The 27,941-nt window shown below is 36.7% G+C and overlaps 1 protein-coding gene across 1 annotated transcript; it reads right to left on the bottom strand.

Moving 5' to 3' along the window:
• Positions 1-12: 12 nt before the first annotated feature.
• Positions 13-27,941, bottom strand: SLC35A1 (solute carrier family 35 (CMP-sialic acid transporter), member A1). The gene is made up of 8 exons (XM_012638224.1): positions 27,860-27,941; positions 24,134-24,311; positions 12,147-12,306; positions 11,818-11,970; positions 6,246-6,312; positions 3,300-3,476; positions 2,708-2,842; positions 13-377 (listed from the first exon to the last, which is right to left on the bottom strand). The coding sequence occupies exons 1-8, from the start codon at positions 27,873-27,875 to the stop codon at positions 250-252; spliced, it is 1,014 nt and encodes a 337-aa protein (XP_012493678.1). The 5' UTR covers positions 27,876-27,941; the 3' UTR covers positions 13-249.

The raw sequence follows: 27,941 nt of genomic DNA, 5'->3' as shown, positions 1-27,941 counted from the left end.
AATACCGTATCACTCCATACTTTTTATGTACATTATATATATATATACAATAATAAAATTCATTCTGAAACAACAGCTTGACCCAAACAGTTCCATATTAAATCTCTGTATTAGCAATTCACTCAGATAGCTTTCTTATGCCATCAGTTAATTTGTTGTTTTTGTTTAAGCTACCTTCTGGGATTGACTTAAGGCTCTAGTTTAATGCAAATGGTTTAGTCTTAGTAGAAATCTCACTGGAAGCTGAAATCACACACCAATGACTCTCTCTTTTGAAGCTGTTTCTCCTTGTTGGATGGATGTAGTATCTTGTCTGGGTAATCCATAGAGATATATGGAAACACATACAAGAAGGGTACCCAAAGCGAAGGTGAGTGCTGAAAAACAAAAAACAAACCTTTATCTGTATTTGTTATATTTGTGTCTTTTAAACTCCATTAACAATGATCAGTATAAGATTTTGAAAAAACTTTTAAAATTGTGTGTTTACACTGTCAGATCACATGGGAAATGAAGCTAAATGTTCTGTTTTTATGATCATAAGGTTTAGAAAGGTCATCCATTCTAGCCAAAAAAATAAGTGGTAAAATCAAGGGAGTGTTGATCATAGACTACATGCTTTCAGAACAGGAGTATGCCTATCTTAGACCACTCTGACACATACTAACTTCCCTATTAAATATGTAAATTTTTAAGATACATATAAGTATAAAATAAAAAATATAAATACGAAAGAAAATGCAGTGGAATGTGACTTTTCCATGATATCAGAGAAACCTGTGAAGGTTTAGGGTAAAAGATAGTTGAGCGAAATTCAGAGTTAGGTGACCGATTACTCAAACCATTGAAGATTTGTGAATAGGAGATAAGGTAGTAATTTATTGAATAAAATTAAATTATTTCCTTCTAGTCTTAACCTTTTTTCCATCTTCAGGATACCAAGAAACTGAATTGTAACTTGTCCCAACTTGCCAGGTAAGCATTATGTAAATAAATGCTTATGTCACAACTGTATATTCTTTCAAAACTGAACCATATTCTATATGGAGTACAATGGCACAGTCTTAATAGCTTTAAAAAAATGGCATGAAGAGAAATGATATCAAGCTATGATTTTAGTTCACCCCTAACTAGAAAAGACTAGCTTTGAAAAAGGGAAGGTGGAATAAAAACTTAGATCTAAATAGTTAACTGACAGATTGCTAAGGTATTCTAACTGACCATCAGTAATACAGGACATTAACCAACAGCATTTTATATGCTTCCTAAATATGCCTTAGGAGCAAAGGCATAGGATTTCGTTGAACATAAGGATGGATCAGAACTACAATTAAAAGTTCACCCAAATCAGATAAGAAAAATATCTAAGGGAGGGCCTATAAATACCTAATACTGAAATGGTAAGTGGTTAGTCATATGCAGATTACTTACTATGTACCAGGTACTATTTTATGCACATCACCTGAAAACAACCCTAGGAGCTAGGTGACACACGGGTTATATAACTTCCCCTAAGGTTGTACAACCAATAAATGGTACAGGTTAAGATTTGAGCCATACTATAAAATGGTTTTCCAGGATTTCTGCAACATTAGGATTCCTCTATTTCCATTTATAACAGGAGTCAATTTAAAAATGAAATGTGGGCCAGGCACACTGGCTCATGCCTATATTCCTAGCACTTCAGGAGGCCCAGCAGGAGTTTGAGACCAGCCTGGGCAATAGCAAGACCCCATCTCTACAAAAAAAAAAAAAAAATTAGCCAGACGTGGTGGTGCACACCTGTAGTCCCAGCTACTCAGGAGGCTGAGGATCTCCAACCCAGGAGTTTGAAGTTGCAGTGAGCTATAGTGATACCACTGCACTCTAAACCAGGTAATAGAGCAAGACCTTGTCTTAAAAAATAAAAATGAAATGTAATATAGGCCAGGTCTATTTCTGTTATTTAATGTAGATATTCTTCATATATTAGTTTATGGTATAATTGATCAGTAAAGAAAATAATTATACCAGAAAAACACACTAAAATGCTAAGTCAGTATCATTGCCTAAATAAACCAGATGCCAACTTAATGCTGGATCTGAGTTTGGAAAATTATATTATTAATAGAAGGACTAGCATAGCACTGGTGCCAGAATGCCAGCTACAGTAATGAGTTTTGTATTAATTACATATTAAATGAGACAAAGGCATCTTTATAAAAGACAAAATCTACATTTGGATTGTATTTTCAAAACCAACTCACACCCAAATTCAAAACAGGAAGGTACAAGCTAAGGGGAATAAAATATGTTTTCTGTTTTCTTCTAAATAATAAGCCTAGATAGTTTAATTCAATTGCTGAAAGTAATCATTTCCTAAAGTCCTTAACATTTATTTCCTTGAGTACCTCATCGTACTATATTCACCCAGAATCACTCAAGTTGTCCTGTATCTAATACCTACAAAAAATCTTTTTAGGGTAGCTTCCTCACTTTCACATAGAATCAGCATTCCTCAGCTTAAGTGCTAGGACCATGTAATCAACCTAAATACTGCTTAGCCACACTACACACAACTATGAACTGCACTTATGGAATAAACTGTAACAAAACTAGGAATTTCTACAAACACTATGGCCAACTGCCATTTTTAATAAGAGACGAAATGAATCATGGAAGTGTGAAGCTCTTCCATGTTAACAACTTGATACAAACTGAAACATACTTATCTGTAATCCAAACAGCATCACTGAAGAAATGGTAGAAAGGACAATGGCTGCTGCTGCAGAAAAGCCTTTCATGATGTTGTCTGTGTACTTAACCACAACAGAAGTGTAGAGGCCTCCAACACTTGCAAGAACTTGTATACAGAAAGAAATAAAATCTTAACACTCAAATAAATGAAACATTCCATAACGGTGAGGCAATTTTCATCCCCAGAGATGCCATACTAATTTACCTAGGAAAAGGAAAATACTATTTTCCTTAGAGCAGTCATCTGAGAGAGTTTATACTAAAATTGAGTAGTAGTTCCTATATAACATTGTTTTTCCAAAACAATGCCCAAAGGGCTATGTGGTCTACTACTAAATTGTACACATTTATTGCTAACACATTAGATACTTTTGTGGCATAGCTATCCCAAAGCAATTTTGCCTTCACAATCAAAAGTAAGTCAATAAAACCAAAATTACATTTTCAAACTGATATTCATAGTATCAAAGGAATAATTTCGACAATGCTATAACGGCTTAAAATGGGCATCTAACTTAAGAAAAACAGATCTAACTCAGAACCTTTAATTCCTGGATACTTACAGATGACAAACCAGACATAATATGTGTAACCATAGAAAAATCCTTTTTCTTGAATTTCAGCTCCATCTGACAAGTAGACGACAGTTAATGTCACAATAATCCCTGATAGATACATTTGAATGTTTCTCACCCAAAGAGAAGTGTCTGAACTCTTTAATACTTTTTCAAAATATACTCCTGAAAGAAAATTAGAAATGCAAATATTAAGATTATTATAAATTAATTTAAAATGGCTTTCATTTAGAACAATGCCCTAAAGTATATGATTTGGGGAACAAACATACTTTACATTAGTTAAATGTGTATTTATTACGTAGGTTGTAACATATGGCACACTGAACATTTCTAGTTTGCATTTTTACGAAGTGTATAGATTAATAACCAAGTGGGAACTTTATAAGCTACATTTAACAGGAGATTGTTAAATTATTAAGAACAGATTCTATCTTTATTATAGCAATAAGATCACAAAAGCTCTCTGGTACTTAATACCAATAAATGACTTCTGTGGTCAGCTGGAAAGCTTACACTATTAGAGTGAATTATTTTAGTTACATCTCTGTAATATCTGCCTAGTAATGAATACTCCTAACTTTGCAAAATAACCTATATAATAACCACTTGGAATTTTTTCAGAGTAATGCAACCAAAAGAAAATGTAAATAGAACTCACTGAGTTTCCTTTAAAGCAATGTTCCACAAGCCAAGTTCACACACAATGTCAGAAGGACCATGAACTCCCCAACTAGATAGTAAACTGTGTGTGTATGTGCATTTTTCTAGGATTGAGGGTCTTTAGATTTTTTTTTTAAGATACTCCAAAGTAGTACATGACACCCCCCCGCAAAAGTCAGATACCACTGCTACAAGTTTTATACTTAAAATGAATGCATGTTTAACATGGACATTAAAGATTTTAATTATAAATACCATGTTAGTTAAAGACTTAGGAATTGCCGCTACAGTACTTACCAACTAAAAAGTCTAATGAAAAGCAAGACTGTTTTTGATTAACCTCTGTTAGACTCAAAGAATGCAGACAAACATAAAATAGCTATTCTTATCTCCACCTTTGATTTTACCATCTGGGAAAACCATTTAACTATTCAGTGCTGAATTACTCTAACCACCCTCAATTTCCTCAGTTGTGTACTGAAAGGCTGAACTAAATACAATGTTGGACAAAAGCATGTAACTGTTCAAAAATATTTTTAAAAATCAAATAGTATATTATTTTGGGGGTAACTCAATTTTTGTTCCTAATTTTTTGGTTTAGGTACCAAGGTTAGCATGATGCTATCATTACTAAGTATATTTCTAAATTTAGATTTTCCCCTCTTGTAAGACATCTCATTTACAAACAATATTTTACTTCCCTATCAGCCTACTTTCCTAGTCAAAAATAAACAGCCCTAACTTGAAATAGGCACGAATAAAGATAAATAAAGACATATAGGTATAACTAATATACTGTTTACTAAAAAGAGCTTTAAGTTTCATCTTTGTTGGAGCTATTTTAAAAACACATTTCCTATGTTATGTTTAAATTCATATTTTTTTTTTTTTTTAAGAGAGTCTCACTCTCTCCCCCTCGATAGACTGCAGTGGCATCACTGTAGCTCACTGCAACCTCAAACTTCTGGGCTCAGATCTCCCAAGTAGTGGGGACTACAGGCACACACCAGGACATCCTGCTAATTTTTCTATTTTTAGTAAAGACAGGATCTTGCTGTTGCTCAGGCTGGTCTCGAATTCCTGAGCTCAAGCAGTCCTCCAGCCTTGGCCTCCCAGAGTGCTAGGATTACAGGGATGAGCCATTGAGCCCAAACACATTCATACTTTTTTATCTTTTCTTGATTCATTGGAGGAGTGCTCATCCCTACATATACAAATCCAGACTTCCATGGTTTTTTTTTGATATTGGCAATTTTGTGTTGTCTTCCCTCCCTTTTTGGCTGTTACTTTTATGTATTAGGTCTTCTAAGGCTGTGGTCCCCAACCCCTGGGCTACAGACTGGTACTGGTCTGTGGCCTGTTAGGAACTAGGCCGTTCAGCAGGAGGTGAGCAGCAGGAGTGAAGCTTCATCTGTATTTACAGCCACTCCCCATTACTCACATCACCGCATAAGCTCCGCCTCCTGTCAGATCAGGGGTGCCATTAGATTCTCATAGGAGCATGAACCCTACTGTAAACTGCGCATGCGAGGGATCTACGTTGCACACTCCTTATGAGAATCTAACACCTGATGATCTGAGGTGGAGCTGAGGCTGTGATGCTAGCACTGGGAGGACCTACAAATACAGATTATTATTAGCAGAGAGGTTTGACTGCACAATAAATGTAACATGCTTGAATTATCCCCAAACCATCCCCCAATCCCAGTCTGTGGAAAAACTGTCTTCCATGAAACAGGTCCCTGGTGCCAAAAAGGTTGAGGACCACTGTTCTAAGGTACTTCATACCCATCTCTTCTTCCTACTCCCTAGCTCCCAACCTGTTAAAGCAGAGGAAAGACTTAGGATTATAGGAAAAAACAGATACTGAACTGGTAACATTAACAACCTAAAGCATTAGGATCTAACTTGAGGGTAGTGCCAGTTCCAGAAAAATGGAAAGAGGTATTTGAGCTTTCTGAAAGCTAATTTCCTCCATTTTCAGAGGTCTTTTTTCATTTACTTTTGGGTTCTTGGCTGGATTGAGATGGTCAAGAGTAACAAGTACATTTTTAGATAACTGCAAGTATGAATTAGGACTGAGGTCTGAACTGAGTTAAACAATGCTACACATTTACTAGAAAAACAGCTGACACAGAACTAAATATAAGTAAGAAGATAAATCTTTTTAATGAGAATAAAATGATAAAACAAGATAAACTTAATCTGTATTTAAAGTGTGATTTTTCAAAAAATATGACAAAAGAATAAAATGATGTTTTTATGATTTACCTGCAAATCCTGAGCACAACACAGCAATAGCTATAGCACCAAACCCTAATAATGGATTCTGTTCCACCTGCAATATTAATTTTTAAAGGTTATTTTTAGTGACTAATAAATAGAATTTATCTAAGAATACAAACAAATGAATACAAATATCTGTGTTATAGCCTTACTAAAAGTATGTTCCATAACAGACACAGATATTCTACAGAATAAGACAAGACCAAATAAAAGACCATTCCAGAAATTAACCAGAGCACTTAAGTTAAAAATGTGCCCCTCAAATCACAGCCCTAGTATATGCTTAATATAACATGTACATAAACACTCTAGCGTAGAGTTTTGCATAGTCAGACTGCTTCTTAATTTTAATTTTTGCCATCACCCTAACTCAAGTCCTTATAGCATCAATCCTGGAAACAATAACTTATTTATTCCCCATCACCTACAGGATGAAGTGCTGGCTTCTAAGACTCTCTACTTTATTCAATTTTTATCAAATATTTATAGTGTACCTTCTGTGTACCAGATTGTGTTTATATACTGCTGTATTAAATATTTTGAGTGTCCACTCTATAACTCATATTGAGATTTAACTGCCATCATAATAGTATTAAAAGGTGGGACATTTAAGAGGTGACTATGTCATGAGGGCTCATGAAGGCATTAACACCATTAGCAAAGGAATCAATTATTGAGGGAGTAGGTACTTGATAAAAAGGATGAGTTCAGCCCACTTTCCTCTCTGTCTTGTGGGCTCACCTCCACCTTCCACCATAGGATGACCCTCACCGGATGCCAACAGTATGCTCTTGGACTTCCAAGCCTCCAGAACTGTGAGCCAAATAAACTTCTGTTCTTTATGAATTACTTAGTCTGTGGTATTCTAACAGCAGAAAATGGACTAAGACACATACTAAATGCATAAAGATGATTGATATACAGCTCTGGTTCTTAAACAGTTTCATGCATAGGAGAAACTGACAAGTATATATAGGCATAGTACTGTGAGACAAGTGCTAACAGATGCATAGATAGGGGCCCCAACCTACTGTTTGAACTTTTTCTTCTTTCTTCTCTAAACTAACCATCAGAAGCTTTTGTCAGTCTTTCCTGAGAGAGAAATACTATCTCAGTAGTATCAAAGAAATTAGAGGGTTGAGACTCAGGACTGTAATATGACAAGAAAGCATATACCTTGTTCAAAATAAATAAGCCTGATGTAAGGAGGGTACTACTTTATGTGAAGTACCCGAGAGGGAAATCTTGGTCTAAAATGTTTGCATGAAGATAAAAGGAGAAACAGAAGATATTATAGACCAGTGCTTCTCAAAGTATGGTCCTTAGACTAGCTGCAGCACCTGGGAATTTGTTAGAAATGAAAACTGTCAGGCTCTACCCTAGACTTACTGAAGCTATAGCGATGGGTCCAGCAGTGTGTTTAACCTTCAGTTGATTCTGTGTACATTAAAGTTGGAGAACTGCTGCAGACTACAAATGATTAACATGGATACTTGCCTAATACAAATGTCAAGACTGCCATAGATATAAGAAGAAAATCATAGTGTGAGATTTCACCTATCTCAACATCTTCTAGGAAGCTCAAGCTGCTAAAAAAGAGTATCTGATAAATTCTTGACTTTCTTTCCTGCCATTTTAATCTCTCTACAGTTTAGAAAAATTGTGATGGAAACTGGTTCTCTAGACTTGATTCTGATTTGATAAGAAACTACAGGGTGATGAAGTGTGTGTGATGAAAACTTGGGAATAAAGCAACCATACCATCTTAGCATGAGTAATAGCCAAACACAGCACAGTTAAGAGACATGTGTTTCAGTCTTGAATAAATCAAAATTCAAAAATATAAAACTTCAAGTTAGAATTGCATGGCTTACGAAAAAACAGTTCAGGAGTGATTAAGAGGTACTGAAGAAAACTATGAGGTTCTGATGAAGAATAAAAGAATACATAAATGATCATGAATAAATAAGAGCATCCTCACTGAATTCTAATTTTACAGGAACTGCAGATCACCAAGAGGAATCTAACCAGGAATTTAAGAATAGTAGCAAGAAGTTGAAGACTCAGAATAAGTAGAGGCTTACAAAAATACTTTAAAACATTAAAGGTGGTCTTAAAAGTATGTTTACTCAGGAAGAAAAGAGTATGTTTCTTGAGCTAGATAATGTACTGTTAGATGGCAAGAATCTAGTTTCCATTTTCTTTTTGAATAATATTTAAATAATAAACATATTTAAAAAGGGACTGAAGTCCAAGACATCTGGTTTGCTCTTATAAGAATCCCTAACTAAATAAATTCAAAAGTCTCTTTACCAAGGAAACTTGGTGAGCATATATAAAGCACAATAATGCTAGTATTTAGTGCCATATAGTGATTACTATTACCTTGATTACTAGGAAAATGTTAGAATAGAATTAACAGATGATTTGAAGAACTTAAAAAGTTTAAAAGTCATCATTGAAAAATAGTGTGGCTTCCCTAAGAGTGAAACATACCAAAGTTCCTTACTGAAAGTATTCCTAGTGTTAAGTGATGAGGGGAATTCCATAGAGATGTTTGGCAAGAAACTTGACAGATTTGCATATCTTTGTAGACAAGACAGAAATGTAGTGAGGCTGAAATAGTTTATTCATAAAAGAGTGAATGCTCATACAGAAAAATGCAAACTAATAGAACTAAGTCAAACTAGACCAGCAACCAATACTAACTTGCCAGGCATATGAATGAGCCACCTTAAACACAGATCCTTTTGTAGCTGATCAGTGTGATGACTGGATGTTCACACATGTCAGATGTTACGATGTTAGCACATTACCCATCTGATGTGAAAGAACAAAAAACAACAGATCTTCCAGCCCTAGTCAAGCCTTCAGATGACTGCAGCCCTAACCAATATCTTTTTTTTTTTGAGACAGAGTCTCACTCTTTTCCCGGGCTAGAGTGAGTGCCGTGGCGTCAGCCTAGCTCACAGCAACCTCAAACTCCTGGGCTCAAGCAATCCTCCTGCCTCAGCCTCCCGAGTAGCTGGGACTACAGGCATGTGCCACCATGCCCGGCTAATTTTTTCTATATATTTTTAGTTGTCCAATTAATTTTCTTTCTATTTTTAGTAGAGACGGGGTCTCGCTCTTGCTCAGGCTGGTCTCGAACTCCTGAGCTCAAACAATCCGCCCGCCTCGGCCTCCCAGAGTGCTAGGATTACAGGCGTGAGCCACCGCGCCTGGCCTCCTAACCAATATCTTGACTGCAACTTTATGAAACCTCAAGCCAGAACCACATAGCTAAAGCACCCTCAAATTCCTGACTAATAAAAACTGTGAGAGATGATAGATGTTTAGTAAGCAAGAAAAAAATCAAGCTACAGAGAGGTCTAAAATCATAGCCATAGAACTTTGTCTAAAATTTTCAGTAAACACCCAGAAGATATATTTGTTGACTCTAGAAAACATAATAATCAAAGAAGCAGCTAATAATGTATAAGAACTGGAAAGCACTCAAGGGGCTGGGCAATGACCCACAGCTAACAAGATGAGCTTAATAAATACAAAAACATCCTACATTTTGCTTTAGAATAAGCCTACTATCCAAGACACATTTGAGACAAACTATGTGACACAGCTACACGTAGTTGTGTATAATCAACTACAGAATAGATACCCTGTCTCCCTCCAAAAAACAACTAATAACGGTCATGTACCACATAATGACATTTCAGTCAGTGACAGACCACATGTAGAACAGTGGTCCCATAAGATTATAAGACTATATTTTTACTGTACCTGTTTTGTGTTTAGATACACAAATACCATTGTGTTATAGTTGCCTGCAGTATTCAGTACAGTTACATGCTATACAGGTTTGTAGCTTAGGAGCAATAGGCAATACTATCTAGGTTTGTGTAAGTACACTTTATGATGTTCACACAATAATGCAATTACCTAATGATTTCTCGGAACTCTGAACTACACCCATCATTAAACAATGTATGACTGTATAATCTTATGCTGATTTAACAAGTCTCTAGTATTCAGAACAAGGGGGTGATTACCAAGATGTACTTCACACTACTCCAGGCAACATCTGGAGTTAGTGTGAAGTCTTAGGACATACTGAGAAACAATGACAGATGAATGCATCTAGAAGAGAAATACAAGACAAAGTATAGGGGCAAGAAGCAGGGACTGGAAAGTCTCTGTCTAGAAACCATATTTAGAAAGAAACAATAGGGTTGTGTAAATGGGGAGGGAAGGGACCTGGAGGGTAGAGATGTGATGCTGTCCTCAAACATTCGCAGGATCATCCTATGGACTTAGTAGGGATTTGAGTTATTCTGTCGAAAACAAAGAACAATGAAAGGCAGTTACAAGAAGCTACACTCTGTTTAAAGTATGAAAAAACTTCCCAGAGGGACCCCAAAGTAGGATACGCTTTAGCATAGCTTTTCACATACGTTACCTATGTAGGGTGGGCCTAACATCTTTTCTAATGGTGTAAAATGTTACTTAACACTCATATTTAACTTTTAAGTGTTTTACTCACTTGCCAAACAAGTTATTTCTCTGAAGGTCTACAACTGAGTGAAATGTGCAGTGCATGTTTAATAAATGCTTTGTCACCAAGAATATGAGCATGCTTCCACATCTGAAGACAATAAATATTAGTCTAAAACGCACTTTCTGAAAACAAAAACATTTCTCCACCAAGCTAGAGAGTAACTACTAAAGAAGAACAGACTTCTTAACTTTCACAAGTTCTCTGTAAATTCCTAGCTGCCTTCTCTTCCTAAGAGAACCATGGTGCATTTGCAAAAAGTGAGAGTCCATAGTCCACTGTAGAGGGAAACCCCTGACCTTCAGAAAGCCCATTCACTAGCATTCAACTTCCTATTTCTCTTTGGGGAAATAACTGATTGAGGCATATAATATATTTTTTTAAAAAATCAGGTATGTACCTTAATATTAACTCTTAAAAACTGAAACAAGTAAAGGGTATTCTTTGCCCTATTTTCATTATCAATTATCAGTAAGAAGACTTTTTCCCTGTCTTCCCTATCACTGACAGTGGGAATATATGCCAAAGTATAAGAGACCAAGTTGAGGGAGATGAAAAACAGATGGAGAAAACCTTGCCCAGTGTTTCTAAGAAGATGTCTAAAAGAGGTCTAGAAGTTCTGAAGATATACACTGTATGGAAGTTGGCACAGTTTTAGTCACACATTAGCTATTAACTAATAACTGTGTAATAACTTTGGACAAGTAACATCACGTCTTTGGACTTCAATTTTGTCATCCATAAAGCAAAGGTGTGCAATACACTACACATCTAAGGTAACTTCCATCTCTAACACATTTTATGCACACACTCCTCAAAGAAACAGAAAGCCAATAAGTACTGTCCTTAATAATAGTATGCTAAGGGGAAAAAAAGCATATCTAGAAGGCAAAAGTTATTTTAAATCAAAGAAATGTACTCATGCTGGATGCATTAATGTGACTGAAGTGTATAAGACTTAAGGAAGTTTCCCATTTTAGTTACAGTATGCATTTTGTTTCTTACCACAATTTTTGTAGCTTGGGCTGGCTTCCACTGTACAAGTGTCACTCCACCACACAGCATAAAAACTGATATCCACTGTAATTTGCTGAGTGTCCGATTTAACATTAAAACAGTACATAAAGCAGTACAGGGAATCTTCAATTGGTAGGTCACCTAGAAACAAAATGATGAATTAATAAATTCAGTTAATACTAGTCTGACACAAATACATTATTTCTGATGTAATTCATAGAATTGAGAAAAATATTTGATAATGTGAGAAAGAGTTAATAAAAAATCTTTTCATCATAAAAGATAATGTGCTTCTCAATATCATCAACTCCACTTACCTGGTACACTGCTGCATCCAGATTGCTGAGAGCTAGGAAAGCCATGTTGTTCTGAACAGCATACACTAACGATGGCACACTTAACTTCATCAGTTCCTTGGGGCTCCTCAAGACATTTTCTCTTAAAGATGCCTTGAATCTATCCAGACTACCAGTTTCTCTTTGGAAACAAAAGGGGGAATGGAAACAAAAGGGGGAAATAGAAGGGTGAGGAAGAAAATTAAAGAGCATTCTTTTAATAAAATTCCTTCATACACAGGACAAGTATACTGTGTTAAGTCCATGATGTAATGGCAAACTTGTTTTCTAATAATTCCCAACTAATTTTAGATTTATTAAAAAAACATACCAATGATCTCATAAAAAAATTACAAGTTCTTTTTGGGAATATATGACAAACAACTCGGTTTTCCACTGTCAACCTCTGGTCAAAGCTCCAGGAGTTTTTGAGTATATTAAATAATGAGGTCAGGAAACCAGAATTGCTGGTACTACCTATAAAAAATTAATCCCCTGCCACTTCAACTGTATTGCACCAAGATCACTCTGATTACTTTTTAATCAGGTTGTATATCTATTGTTTAAGTTTTTAAAAATTACAATAGATTTAATTGCAAACAGAAGAAAAAGGCTTTGGTAGTTAAGGGAGTTACTTGGGTTAGAAATAAAGTGATTCAGGTCAGTATTATTTGTAAATGAATTCAGTGTTTATGAAATATACAATAAATCTTTATATAAGGATATTCTCATAAAACTTATCTCTATAATTCTGTGGGAAATCTGAATAAGTTACTAATCCCAACAAAAGTAAATCTTTCTGTGATGTACATAAAGTTTACTACTGGACTACATATTGATTATGCATGCTCTTTACTGCTCTTAGTTTTGCTCAGGAGGAACTGGCTAATCTGGCTCCTATTTCCCCAATTATAAATCAGCTCAGCTATTTCCTGAAAATAAAAATAAAACAATGTTTTATAATAAGCATCAATACCCCCAAAAAGTGCTTTATCAAAATGGTCCTAACTGCAACTCAACAATATCCTTAAGAGGACCATCATACTTTGTTGGTGAGATAGCTCTATTTCAGCTCAGAGTTTGATATTCACACTGAACTCTATATTGTTGGTTTAATACATTAGAATCAACAGTTGTCAGCTGAATTTTTTCATATTTAAATACTGCAAAAATAAGTATCTTAAGTTCTAAGAAGGAACAAAAAGTCCATGATGTCAAATTGACTACCTATGCCTATTTATTCACTGCAGAACATTCCACCCCGAAGAAAATGGTTCATTAAGAAGACAGGAAATTTAGCCTAGGCCACAGAAACAAAAGACATCCTTCTTAGTTAGATCTTTTTCTGTTACCAAATCCAAAACCCTTCCACACCACGGTGTTAAATATATATGCTGAAAAGTAATGCACACAGTCTGGTAGGGGGAATTATCAGAAGAGGGAAAGAAAACCAAAAAGATTGCTTCACTGAAAAATCTATGTACTAGAGTTTTTCATGTGTCTTAAGATTGGCTCATTAAACTGACATTTGGCATTCTTTTTTTTTTAACTGCTTGACACAAATCTAAGATGTTCTATATATTTTCCTGACATCTTAAACAGAGTATAAATAATTTTCAAGAATGTTTTCCCCTCAATCGTAAAATTGAAGAAAAAAGACAGAAAGAGATTAAAATTAAAAAGAATCACAGGGGTCCAACCCAAAGAATCACCTTAACAAGGTGATGTATTAGAAAACATAATTGAACATTTTCTTTATTATCATAGTTATCACTAGTCAGTATCATATGTAGCATAGCTATAAATGTTATAGATTGTGTGAAATACAAGATACTGCTCTCACTGTACTTTTACGTTTCATGCCCTTCTAAAATGCTGACTTACACACTGACATATTATCTTCAGGGTAGCACCCTAAAAGAACTACTGAGAGGTACTGTTTGTTCCCATCCCCACACTCCGCCTCCTCCCGTAACCATTTATCTCCCACGTGAGATTCTTCAAGCTGAACCATCAAAGGCTACAGTATAATGGCTATTTACCCTTTCCTTAATCCGCAGCTATGGGCAATGCCATTTTACCTCCACCTCTTAAAGATATTATATGCCTTCAGTGGTATCAAATAACATTTTTTTTTTGGCTATCTAGAGAAGAGAGTTGATCTCTTTGCCGTGTCGGAACATGAGCTACTTAAGGATCCAATTGCTATTCCAAATAACCACCATACATGCCCTAATAATCAAGGTTGCTGTGGTCCCTTTACTCCTGTCACTTTTCTTTTCTCTTACCTCCTCTCCCTCACTTTTCTGCTTTCACATTAAAAAGAAGGCTTATGAAACAACTTAGCAGCCAATCTGAAGACTCTTCCCTTTAGCTTGGCAAACCAGTAAAGTACAGTGTGTCAGGATTAACCTTCAGGCCTTTGTCTCTTTTGGCCATATCCTTTTTCTTGGATGCATAGGAGCTATTCACTGCCAGGAAGTCTTAAGTATCTTTTTCTGGTTCCTTCTCTAATGTAGACACTAGAGAAGCCAAGGTATACAGAATGTTAATTGCTGGAGAGTTCAAGGGTCACTGTAGTACCATGGAATTATGAATATTATATAATTACAAGTAAGATACTTTGAAATGACTTACAAAAAAATAGCAGAGGATACTAAAAGAACAAAAGCTCAAGGATAAGAAAAGCATCAGAAAGTAGATTTAAGAGGTGTGAAAAAAAAAGTGGGAATCTTATCACACACAGTTTTAAAGAAGGGGGTAAATGATTTCAGTATTAATCAAATTAAATCCTGCTTAAGTTAACATATTTAGAATACTGCACTTAAAACCTGTATTTAGCTTTACTCACTGAAGTTATATAAAAGTAACAAGAGCAATATATCTTCCATAAAACACTAGTGATCATCTGTCCTTTTGTTTTAATATTAAGGAGACAGAAATAATGGATCAGTTCTAAATATACTGCAGCCTTAAATATACTATAAAAAGGAACACATAAAAACCAAAGGGTATTTTTTCTTCCATTGTCCTGAACTTATATTTTCTTCGAAATCAAATCACAAGCACCTTAATGAGCACCTTTTGTCAAAAACACATGTAATTATGTAAATGACACTGCTAGATAAGAGAAAGAACATGTATAATCAAAAGCGTATATTAAATTTTTTTTAGATAATAGTCTTTTTTCATTAAATTTTCTATTTGAACAATTCATTTGATTCTTATTATTGAAATAGAATCTATGTGCAACCTTTGGTTACCTGCCTCCATGTTGATTGCAGAAAGATTCCGCTGCTGCCTCCCCCCCTAAATTTCCTATCAACCAGCGGAAACCAATTCTTTCTGACCTATGTTTGGTCAAAAGTAGGCCTCATTCTTCCAGCTCCTGATCTGACGAGAACTACTAGGAGGCATAAAATCCTTGGCTAGGTTACTAAGGCACTGTGCAAAATGGAACACAGCAGAAGTTACTCATGAGCTTAAGAAATTTAAATTTTGTTTACAAATTTCTTATCATCTGCAAAGTTAACTATAATTAACTTGCATAAAAGACTTTGAGGGGCTAGGCATAAAAACCAATAATGAGGTCCATTTGAGGACGAAAATACCCATCATACGAGGTACCTGATTTTTACTTCCTCTCAAGACCCTGGACCCATTATAACACAGGTATAAAATGGTAGTGAAAATAGAAACTCAGAGGCGAAATAAACAGGGCTGGATAATCTATAACATACATATTTGACAGCTACATAACTATTCTAGATGATAGTATGAAACAGTAAAAGAATTTTCTCTAGTTTTAATATGGACATGGAATTCGAAGTCAATATACATTTGGTTTGTTACTAAACACACCCAAAGTATATGTCCATTAATATTTACACATCCTGCTAGGGTTGCTAAGTCTTTAGAGACTGTGGTGAACAGCAAACAATAAAAAGTCGACTTTGTTCAAAGGCGATGTAAAAGTGTTTTCACTTCCTCTTCTTCATATCACCAATGACAGATTTAAATCTAAACTGTTAGTGTTAATAGCTGTCACAGGGTTTAGTAAAGCATATAGCTAACAGCAATTTTCCAGCAAATTGCAATAGTAATTAGTTTTATGAAAAAACAAAATATTTTTTAAATGTATTGTTTTATATTTCAATCAAAATACAGTTTGGAGGCCGGGCGCGGTGGCTCACGCCTGTAATCCTAGCTCTCTGGGAGGCCGAGGCGGGCGGATTGTTTGAGTTCAGGAGTTCGAGACCAGCCTGAGCAAGAGTGAGACCCCGTCTCTACTAAAATTAGAAAGAAATTAATTGGACAACTAAAAATATATAGAAAAAATTAGCCGGGCATGGTGGCGCGTGCCTGTAGTCCCAGCTACTTGGGAGGCTGAGGCAGGAGGATCGCTTGAGCCCAGGAGTTTGAGGTTACTGTGAGCTAGGATGACACCACGGCACTCTAGCCCAGGCAACACAGTGAGACTCTGTCTCAAAAAAAAAAAAAAAAAAAAAAATACAGCTTGGAAACTGGTAACTTAAAATTCAAATATTAAAAAAAAAAAATCACCTTATTCACAGTCAGAGCTTTGGCAACATCAAACTGCTAATGTGCCCCTTCCCCACAAACAGGATTTACTAATTTTCTTTTCAATTTAAAAGTGATCTGATATACTCACACATGTGCACAACAGTGTATGTACAGAGGTAATTATTATATCTTTGTTTAGTAGAAAACTAGAAACAACCCAAATGTCCATCAGTAGAGACTGGTATATATGATACATCCATATAATGGAATACCATGCAGCTTTTAAAAATAATGAGACAGCTTTCTATGTACTGACAAGAAACCACCTCTAAATAAAATATTTAAGTGTTAAAAAAAAAAATAAACTGGAGTAGTGTGTTCAGTGTTTATCACACACAGTGCCCAGCAATCTCTTGCACATAACTAAAATTCACCAGTTTGACCATATAAACCATATATATCAAAGTAAAGTAGCCATCCATTAATTTCTTCCCACGCCCTCCTTTTTTCTTGCAGTTCTAACTTCTGATTGAAATAAGTATAATTTCATACTCTAAAAATTCCTGGAAATTGTAAGTAAAATCAACAAGGATGAGGAAATCTCAAATTAAGTACAAACAGAAACCAAGAAAACCTGTCAGTATTTGAAATGAATAACAAAATTACACTGAAAGAGAAAAAGAGAACTAACCCAAGTATTCTAAAATACAGTGTTTTTACTGTATGCTTTAAAACCAAAAGCAAAAAGACCTACATACAAATACTGAACTTTCAGTTAGTAGGTTTTTTTTTCCACAGGTATATATTAGAAATTCTAAAACCACTTATGTATCCTAAGATTGAGCAAATAAATCTCTTGAGTATAATGGACTCTAGGCTCCTCACCACTGGAAAAGGAACAAATATGGGTAAGGGGAAGGTGAGAATGAACCCTGTGGTGTTAGATCACAATTGTAGGTATCAATCAATATGTAACTTACTGTTATACACACACATACACACAGAGAGGGAGAACTAGATAAAAATAGGTATGTATGTATCCACATGCATATTTCCTAGCTCTGTTAAAAGGGTCTAGAAGTAATAATATTGCAATAGCAATGTGTACATCTAGTGCCTACATTCTCGTTTCTAAATACCATTCTGGCAAAAAAAAAAAAAAAACAGGAACAAGGGCTAGTTGAAGTACTGTATGATTTCAGGGTTGGGGCAGGGAAAGTACAAGATAAGCCCAGAACATCTTGCTATGCTAAAAAGAAACTGTTTAAAGATTAATGATGGCCGGGTGTGGTAGCTCACGCCTGAAATCCTAACACTCTGGGAGGCCAAGGCGGGTGGATCGCTCAAGGTCAGGAGTTCTGAGACCAGCCTGAGCAAGAGCGAGACCCCATCTCTACTAAAAATAGAAAGAAATTGGCTGGACAACTAAAAATATATATAGAAAAAATTAGCCGTGCATGGTGGCGCATGCCTGTAGTCCCAGCTACCCAGGAGCCTGAGGCAGGAGGATCGCTTGAGCCCAGGAGTTTGAAGTTGCTGTGAGCTAGGCTGATGCCACGGCACTCTAGCCTAGGCAAAAAGAGTGAGACTCTGTCTCAAAAAAAAAAAAGATTGATGATAATAAGTAAATAAATAAATAAATAAAAACAGGAGGAAGCTTGAAGGAGCTCCCACTCCAAATCTAGAAGAGTTTGAGCATCAAAATAACAATAATAATGGATTCTAACCTATACAATAAAATAATCCATGAGTCCACCCGTGTTCATATAAATAGAGAAAGGGAGAGAGAAAAGGGAAAGCTCTTTCGAGTAGAATGCCAACAAACGTATAAGTAATGGTGGAATATTAGGAAATTACCATTTGACAACATTAATGGACAACAGAACTAGTGGGTGAAAGTGTGATGAGAAAAGGATATTTACCTAGTCTCAAAGTATCTCTCCACAAGATACTTATTAATAACAAAGAGGAAACTGGTCACATTATGTGGAATGCCTATTAAGTACTACCTTAGGAAATCAAAGTTAAATCACCAATAATAGGACAAACAGATTTCATGTACATCATGATATGCCGCACTGAAAGGGACATATTTCTATGATATTCCTGACAAAAAAAAAACCCTAAATTTAATAATAAGCAATCAATAAACATAATTTGAGGGATGTTCTACAAAATAAATGGCCTATGCTCACCAACAATGTCAAAGACATGAAAAAAAGAAAGATGGAGGAACTGTTCCAGATTAAAGGAAGCTAGAAACATGACAATTAAATGCAAACTGTGTTCCTGGAGTGAATTGAAGTCCAAAAAAATAATTATTTTGCTATAAAGGACATTAGTGGGGCAATTGGCAAAATTTATCTGAGGTCTGTGGATTGGATAGTAGTGCTATATCAGTATTGATGTCTCAATTTTGATAATTGTATTGTGATTATATAATACAATGTCCTTGTTTTTAGGAAATATGCATTGAAGAATATTAAGGACAAAGGGGCATTTTGTGTAAATCTTACTCTCAAATCAGGAAAAAATTATATACATGCACACAAATACACACATAGAGATAATATAATAAACTATACATGTTTTATTGTATGTGTCATATGCTGTGGACCAAATGTTTGTGTTCCCCCCTAAAATTCATATGTTGAAGCCCTAATCCCCAATGTGATAGTATTTGGAGGTGGGTCTTAAGTTTAGGTGAGGTTATGAGAGTGGAATCCCCATGATGGGATTAGTGCCTTAGAAGAGGAAGAGGCCATAGTTCTCTCTTTCTCCATCAGTTGAAGACACATCAAAAAGGCAGCTGTCAGCAAAGTAGGAAGAGGGCCCTCACCAGACACCTAATCTGCTGGCCTCTTGTTCTTAGACCTTCTAGCCTCCAGAACTATGAGGAATAAATGTTTGTTGCTGAAGCCATTCATTCTGTATTTTATTGTAGGAGCCCAAATTAAAACACATGGTAAAAAGTTTACACTTGGAGATAAAAAGTTTAAGATAAAAAAATAAAAAATAAAATTATTGGAAACTACATAAACGTCTAACAATACTAATCAAAAAACTGCTCAATTATTTCATTGTTCTGAAAAATCCATAATTTAAAAATTAGAGATAAGAAACTTGTCTTCTAATTCTATCACTGCCAATTACTTTGTAGGTATCTTTGGCAAATTAAAACTTGCCTCAGCCTAAGATTTCTCATCAAAGAAGAGGAAATAATAGCTACGACTAAAATGGAGATACAGGTTGAGCATCCCAAATCCAAACTTTGAAATCCAAAATGCACCAAAATCTGAAACTTTCTGAGTGCTGACATGATGCTCAAATGAAATGCTCGGATTTCAGATTTTTCAGGTTTGGGATGCTCAACCCAAACTAATATTTTTTTTTTCTTATTTCAGCATATTATGGGGGTACAGATGTTTAGGTTACGTATGTTTCCTTGCCCCCCCCTCTCCCCACAAGTCCAAGCTTCAAGCGTGTCCATCCCCGGCAACCCAAACTAATATTAATGCAAATATTCCAAAATCCAAAAAATTCTGAAATCTAAAACACTTCTGGTCCCAAGCATTTTGGATAAGGGATACTGAACCTGCACAAGAATGAAATGAAAATTAGCTGTATTTACCTGCATGTTTCCCTCACCTGTTTCTAAGGCAGGACATGAAAGAATGTCTCCTTACTACTGTCACTCTCTGGCAGCCTGCCAGTCTCAATAGCAACAACCCTGAATGACTGAAGGCAACAAATTTAGTTGCTGCAATCTTAAAGGAGGATGTCTGGCACTTTACATTAACACATTTTGACAACCATTAACAGCTGGTATTCTACAGAGCATAGTTATTTTCTTTCTAAAGAAAAGAAGGTGTCTGCCCATCAGGTTTTCAAAAATGCATTTTTCACAACAGTCCCCAAAAGGGACATTATTCTTTGTTTTTTTATGGGAATTTTAACTTATAGCAATAACATATTTTAAATGGTGTCCTCGTATTTATTGCCCAGTTTTCTTAGAGACCACACCAAGGTATGCATCTCTGCCCTCTGTTCTTTTGCCACACCCTGAAAGAAATGTGATTTTACTTTTTTTCTGAATACAAAAAGGAAATCCATAATCTTTGTTGCCCCAGTATATATCAGGTTCTCTTCACTGAAGCAAGTCTATATTTCTTCTGAGAAGTTAAATATTCTAAAAATTTCAAGTAAATTGCATTTATAATTTTTAATTAGTTTTTTAATTATTATAAACATTATCTTAGTCTGTTTTGTGTTGCTATAAAAAAATACCTGAGACTGGGTAATTTATAAAGAAAAGAGGTTAGCTCACAGTTCTGCAGGCTGAGAAGTTCAAGGGCATGTCCCTGGCTTCCTGTGAGGGCTTTCCTGCTGCGTCACAACACAGCAGAGTAGTCCACGGGGAAGAGGCACGTGCAAAGAGAAGGGAACCTGAGGGGCATCCTGACTTTATAACAACCTGGTCTCTCTGGAACTAATCCATTCTTGCAAGAACTAATCTAGTCTCCTGAAAGCCAGAACTCACTACCACAAGAACAGCACCAAGCCATTCATGAGGGATCCACCCGTAGCCCAAACACTTACCAATTGGCCCCATCCCCCAACACTGCCACTCTGGAGATCAAATTTCAATATGAGTTTTGGTAGGGAAAACAAACCCCAAACCACAGCAAATAACTAGAACAAAGAAAAGATTTGGGATTGGGATTAGCCCTATTGTCTTCCAATGTTTTAGGAAGCCAGTTATACCCTTCAGCCCACAAAGGTTTTACCATACTAGTGTGGATGTAAAGATACCCACGATTCAGGGCATGCAACCCCTCTACTACTACCCCAGGGAAGGCCATAAAAGGGAAGAGAAAGAACCAAAGACAATGGCTTCTCAGCCATTTGACCTAAATTGCCATCATGATTTCTGTCCAAATAGGATTCCCTAGTTACAGAAACCCTCTACCACCTCAAATCCATTAACAGGCCTAAGGGTATCCAAGACACACCTGTGGGTCCTCAATTCACACAACAAATGTCCTGTGGCTTGTCTCAGATTAACAGACCTCCTTTTCTTAAAACATTCCAAGCCTTTAGGCAAAGCTTCAGGTCTTTAACCAATTCCAAGTCAAAGAATCTTTCCACCCACCTATAACCTGTAAGCCCCCGCTTCGAGATGGCTCACCTTTTCTAGCCAAACCAAGGTATGCCTCCCGCGTATTGATTTATGACTTTACCTGTAACCCCTGTCTCCCTGCAATGTATAAAACCAAACTGTAACCCACCCACAGAGTACACTTGTTCAAGGCTTCTAGGGTGTGGCTCTGGGTCATGGTCCTCAAATTTGGCTCAGAATAAATCTCTTTAAAATTATTTTATAGAGTTTGGCTTCTTTTCCATTAACACCTACTATGTGTCCCTTTTTGTATTAGTTCCAGAGTTTCCAGTTATCCTGTCTAGAAAACAGTAATCTTTCAGGTATATGGAGTTAAATGACAATGCGAATAAGAATACTTTTACAAGATCACTATCCTTTAACAATCTCTTCTAATCCCATAAGATTATACACTTTTATGTATTAAGAACTCCCAAACTTATGTTTCTAGCCCAGACCTCTCTTCTGAGTTCCAGACCCATTTAATACAACTGCTTACTCTCCATGCACATTTGGATATCTCAAGGCATTAAAAACTTACATTATACCTACCCAAAATCAAACTGTTGATATCTTCTCCCAACTCTGTTTTTTCTTCCTGTCTCAGAAAAAAAATAAACAACACTATCTGCCCAGTTGTTTACACTGGGAAACACAGATTGGATTCTTGATACCTACCTTCCCCTCACCTACTCTAATTGATCCTCATTATTCACAGCCTGAATGTGTGAATTCTCCTACTCACTAAAATTTATTTGTAACCCCCAAATCAATACTTGCAACACTTTTACGGTCATGCAAATAGCCGTAAAAAATTTGATTCACCCAACACACATTCCCAGCTGAGGCTGAACATGATAACTGTTCTGCCTTCTTGTTTCAGAAAAATTAATCTTGTTAAATAAGAAACTATGAAGGGTCTAATACGTTATCCTACTTGCAAGTTAGGATGCCACAGTATCTCTGCCTACAAGATAAATTTTAAACTCAAAGTATGGAAACTTTCTACCATCCAGTCTCAAGTTATTTTTCTCTTCTTTTCTCCCTCCCCAAACCATTTTTAGAAGTATTCTTTTTCGCATGATCATTTGAAATCATGTGTATGTTTGCTGGTTTATTTTCTGTCTCTTCCACTAAACCTAACCTCCAAGCAAGCAGAGACCATATCTATTTCATTCACGCCTATATATCCAGGACCTAATATAAAAACTGTCACACAGGATGTATTCAATAAATATTTTTAAATGAACTTAGAAATGTTTAAATGTCACTTTGTCTGTTTCTAGGTAAAAGGCTACACATACACTATTCCTCTCTGCTTCCCCTCTCTCTCCAACACACACCTTGAAACCTATTTGAATTCTTACCTGCCCCAATGACTCAAATGGGTCCCCATCTCATAAATCTTTCTCCAAGTATTTACAGGATTTTATTAATTTTTACCACCCCATATTATTTTCTCCAATTAAAAAAATTTAGAAACTAAAGCTTAGACAGGTTAAGAAGCAAGTATAAAGCCATTATCCCAGTATAAGATTAAAATTATGTCTGTCTCACTACAAAGTCCCTATTCTTAACCCTCTCTTATACTGCATCCTTAGCTAAAACAATGCTTATATGATATTCCTAATTCAAAGCCCTGTGCTGCCACATATTAACAGTGTGATCTTGAGGAACCTCAGATGCTGTAGTGACAAAATGGGGTAATTATAGTACTTACCTCGAAAATGTATAAGGGCTAAATGAGAAAATTCATGAAAAGCACTTAGCACAATACCTAGCACTCAAGGAATACTAGGAACACAGGAAACACTCAAGAAATCTTTATTATTATACTCCTCTAAAACAGAGGTCAGCAATTTTTTTCTGTAAGGCCTAAATAATAAATATTTTAGGGTTTGCGAACCATTCAATCTCCGTTGCAACAAAACTAGTCAGCAAGGTGGATTTGGCCCCTAGGACATAGTTTGCCAAGCCCTGCTCTAGAGCAGGGTTCTTCAGCTTCAGCATTACTGACATTTGGGGCTAGATAATTCCTGTCGTGGGGCCTATTCTGTGCATTGTAGGATGTTTAGCAGCATTCTTGGCCTCTATCCACCAGATGCCAGTAGCATCCCCCAGGTTGTAACAACCAAAAAATATTCCTGAGGGACAAAATCACTCCTTGTTGAGAAATACTGCTCTAGAGCAATTAAACACATATAAAGACATAGCCTGAATTTTCTAATAAAGAAAATAACTAAGTGGAAAAGCAATAATGTAACACACTAAAAGTATTTATACTCACTTAGCTAAAATTCCCACACTTAGCAATAACTTTATAACTTCTGTGATACACACGGCTGTGGTTGAAAAGTAGAGTTCTTTGTCTGATGTCCTTGTGTATCTTAAAGCTATGGTATAAGCTGCGGCCATCAGGGTCATCACTGCCAAGCAGTATAACTTGAATAATAAACTGACACTTTCTGGAAAATATGTGCAACAAAGATGTTATTTAGTAGACAATATTATGTAGATAAAAGTTAATGAACTAGTTACAGCCCAAAATACTTTCCAATTTCAAGCACAAAATATTTTTTAAACCCCATGACATTTAAAAATTTGTTTCAAAACAATACTTTCCAATTACATGAACACAAACACACCTACACAAACCACAGCCGACTTTAAATATCAACGAGTTAGGCAGAGATTTTGTTCCTAAGGAGTGCCCCAATTGCAAAACTGCGTGGCATACTGAATCTAGTATGTTATAAATTGCATATTTTAAGTATCTTTATGATTACAAACTTGTAAATGCAAAGCAGGAAAGCAGAATGAAAGCAATTGCAGCAATGTATATTCTAATTTAAAGACAGCAGAAAGAAAAGAAATAATTGAGTAATAAAAATGGGACTTAACATAGAATTTTACCATGATAGAAAACAAATTACACCTAGCCTCTCATTTCATTGCATTATAGAAAAGCAATTCCTAACACAAAAAAGAATATTAAGAACACAGCTCTATAAAACTTAAAATACAGGAAATATACAATGTGGTTGAGTGCATTCCACCATGCCTGGCTGCTGTTTACTTTTGAAGTCATACATTGTTTCTTTGTGTAGAACAGTTTTAGAACAAAGGAAGTATTGTAGTGATCTCCTTCACTTCCTCTTATATAAAATTGCTTTTTGGCTCCTCAGACCTTTTAGAAAGAATGTTTAGGCAGTTACAGGAGGATGGCTTGGGCCCAATAGTTGAAGGTTGCAGTGAGCTATGATGACACCACTGCACTCTACTCAGCGTTCTAGCCATGACGACAGAGATAGACCCTGTTTCAAAAAAAAAAAAGGCTGGGCACAGTGGCTCACACCTATAAGCCTAGCACTCTGGGAGGCCGAGGCTGGTGGATTGCTTGAGCTCAGCCTGAGCAAGAGCGAGACCCCATCTATACTAAAAATAGAAAAATTGGCCAGGCGTTGTGTGTGGCTCAAGCCTGTAGTCCCAGCTACTGGGGAAGCTGAGGCAAGAGGATTGCTTGAGCCCAGGAGTTTGAGGTTGCAGTGAGCTACAATGACACCACTGTACTCCACCCAGGGCAACAGAGCAGTGAGACTCTGTCAAAAAAAAAAAACAGCAATAACCTTTTAATGAGTCAGCAAAGGAGAAGGCACTTCCCATCTTCTCGTTCAGGGGTGAGCAAACTATACTTGTCCCTCATTTTTATAAGGCCTGTGAGCTCAGAATAGTTTTACACTTTTAAATAGTTGGAAAAAAATTTAAATAACATTTTGTGATATGTGAAAATTATACAAAATTCAAATTTTAGTGTCCATGAATAAAGTTTTATTGGAACATAGCCATAATAATTGGGTTTCAAATCATCTGGGCTACTTTTTCCCCTACAACAGCAGAGTTGAACAGTTATGACAAGAGACCATCCAGCCCTTTACAGAAAAAGTTTGCCAATCCATGTTCTAGATTACTAACACCTTCATAAATAAGAGAGGTTAGGACTACCAACTAAAAACTACCTTAGCTACTACTTTAGCTATTGTATAGGTTCCTGACTCCCAAAACAACAAAGTGAATATTTAAACACTAAAACAAATATTTATGGCCTACAAACATATTCTAACCCATAATATTATTTTGTCATCAACTTGAAAAAAATACGTATTTCCATGTGATTACATGGGAATATATATTATATGCTTGAAAATAACTACTGATCTAAGTGGAAGAATAATAAGTTTAGATATTTGCAAAACATATTAGACTTTGATATGGAATATCATTTTTAAAACATATTTCAAATTTTAAAACATACTGAATGTTTTTAACCATGATTTTCTCTGACATTTCAGTTTAATATTGGATCAAAATATTTCTTCTTCACTCCATTCACAAATTTTCTAGTATAAAATTTCAATTATTAGCAATTTCAATTTTTTCAGGGTAATATCAAAAGTCCATGATATGTAATCACTTTAAATTTTGCCAAGAATTCAAATCATGCCCAAAGCTGGTAACTACAAACCTAACCCATAACTCAACTGGCAGTCACATCTTAAACCTGCATTTTTCTCTGCTTCTTCTAAAGTTCCCATTAGCTCCCACATATTTGTTTCTGTCTGGAAAATGTCCCCCAAAAGAAACAGTTTGAAGTTATATTTTACTATATTTTATGGGGGACATTATTTGTAATACCTGAAAACTTGGAAATTCAGGAAGTCCCAGATAAATCCTTTGTGAATATCAGTAAGCTATGGAAGCTGCAATTTTGTTAGGATTATACATTTCTATTGGTCATATAAGACTTGTGACACAACTAAGGCACAACAAATATGTCCTGGCAATAAGCCTAAATCTGTAAATTTCAGCTATTTCAGGTAATGGTTTGACTTCTGTAATTTTTAAGTTTCGTTCATTAATTTTGCTGTCTCCATTCTATGTTAGTTATCAAAACAATTCTATGTTTTCCTTTATGTCCTGTGTTGCTACAAAAAGTCTCTTAAAGTTGGACTTGTTGAAATGGGAGAATACATACGGAGAGGCATATGCAACTACAGACAATGCCCTTGGGCAAGGCCTGATCATAAATGTGGGCTCCCCAACGAGGAAAATAATTTGGCACCCACGCAAAAAGATATTCCTTAAATATTTGTTCAGCATTTATCCAAAGGTGAAGCTAAGTGCTCTATTGTGGAAGGGTGGAGAAAGAATCCGGATGTCACCCAACCTCACCTAGCTACTGCTCTATAGTCCCAGCATTCAGCTCTGGTCTCAACTTAACATACACCGCTTGGCAAAACAAAAGTGCTGCTGCAGAGTTAATTAGACTCACCCTCTTTAAACGGCAATTAGTCACCAAATATTATTACCCAAATGTGCCATTCCTGGGAGGAGGGTTGTGGATCTCACCTTCCACCCCAATTATCTAAGTGTTCTTTCTAACCAACCACATACAGTATTTTCCTCGGGAGGAACTCTGTTAACGACTGCTTTCTCTATCTCTGCAGATTTCAGTGCTGTTTTAATGCCCCAGTGATGTTAGTAGTGGCTATTATATGGGCCAGCCGCCGCCTGGGCTCTGCACCTAGAGCATGCCTTTAAGTCTCTGAGCATCTGCAGGGCAGGAGGCAGAGTTGAGACCGAAGCCGCTGTGGCCCGGGCGAGCACGGAGAACTGTCCAGCCTCCCGCTGGGTTAGGCGGGGCCAGCCCAGGACCTGTGCCCAGGCCCCTCTCCGGGTCTGCCGCAGCCCCGCCCGGGCAGAATTGGGTTCCCACCCGCTACCAGCTAGTGGAGCCAAGTGCAGTCTCGGACCACCGACCTGCCCCGCGCAGAGTCCGCCGCGGGAAGGCAGCCGCAGTGGGAGGCCGGCTGCCCGCGCTGCCCCGCAGCCAGAGAGCGGCTCCACACCAACTCCTGAAGCCCGTCGCCTCAGCCCGGGACCGAAGCCCCGCAGGCGCCGAGGGTGCGCTGCCGCCCCCCCCGCGCAGTCCCCACCCCGGGGACCCCGGCCTCACCTCTCGGGGCAGCCATGGTTCCCCGACAGCCCCGCGCGGAACTGACGCGCGCCCCCTCCGCAAGACACCCGGGACCGCCTGT

The sequence above is a fragment of the Propithecus coquereli genome, unplaced genomic scaffold, assembly GCF_000956105.1.
Source record: "Propithecus coquereli isolate 6110/MARCELLA unplaced genomic scaffold, Pcoq_1.0 Scaffold127, whole genome shotgun sequence".
In the NCBI taxonomy this organism is placed as follows: Eukaryota; Metazoa; Chordata; class Mammalia; order Primates; family Indriidae; genus Propithecus; species Propithecus coquereli.
Note: the sequence above shows the minus strand (reverse complement) of the source record. Positions and strands in the feature narration are given on the sequence as shown.

Excerpts from the sequence above, each read along its gene's own strand:
- SLC35A1 (XM_012638224.1), bottom strand. Across the intron at positions 11,971-12,146 it reads TGGATGCAGCAGTGTACCAG|GTGACCTACCAATTGAAGAT; the intron begins GTAAGTGGAGTT and ends TTTTGTTTCTAG. Across the intron at positions 6,313-11,817 it reads CCCAAGCTACAAAAATTGTG|GTGGAACAGAATCCATTATT; the intron begins GTAAGAAACAAA and ends TTAATATTGCAG.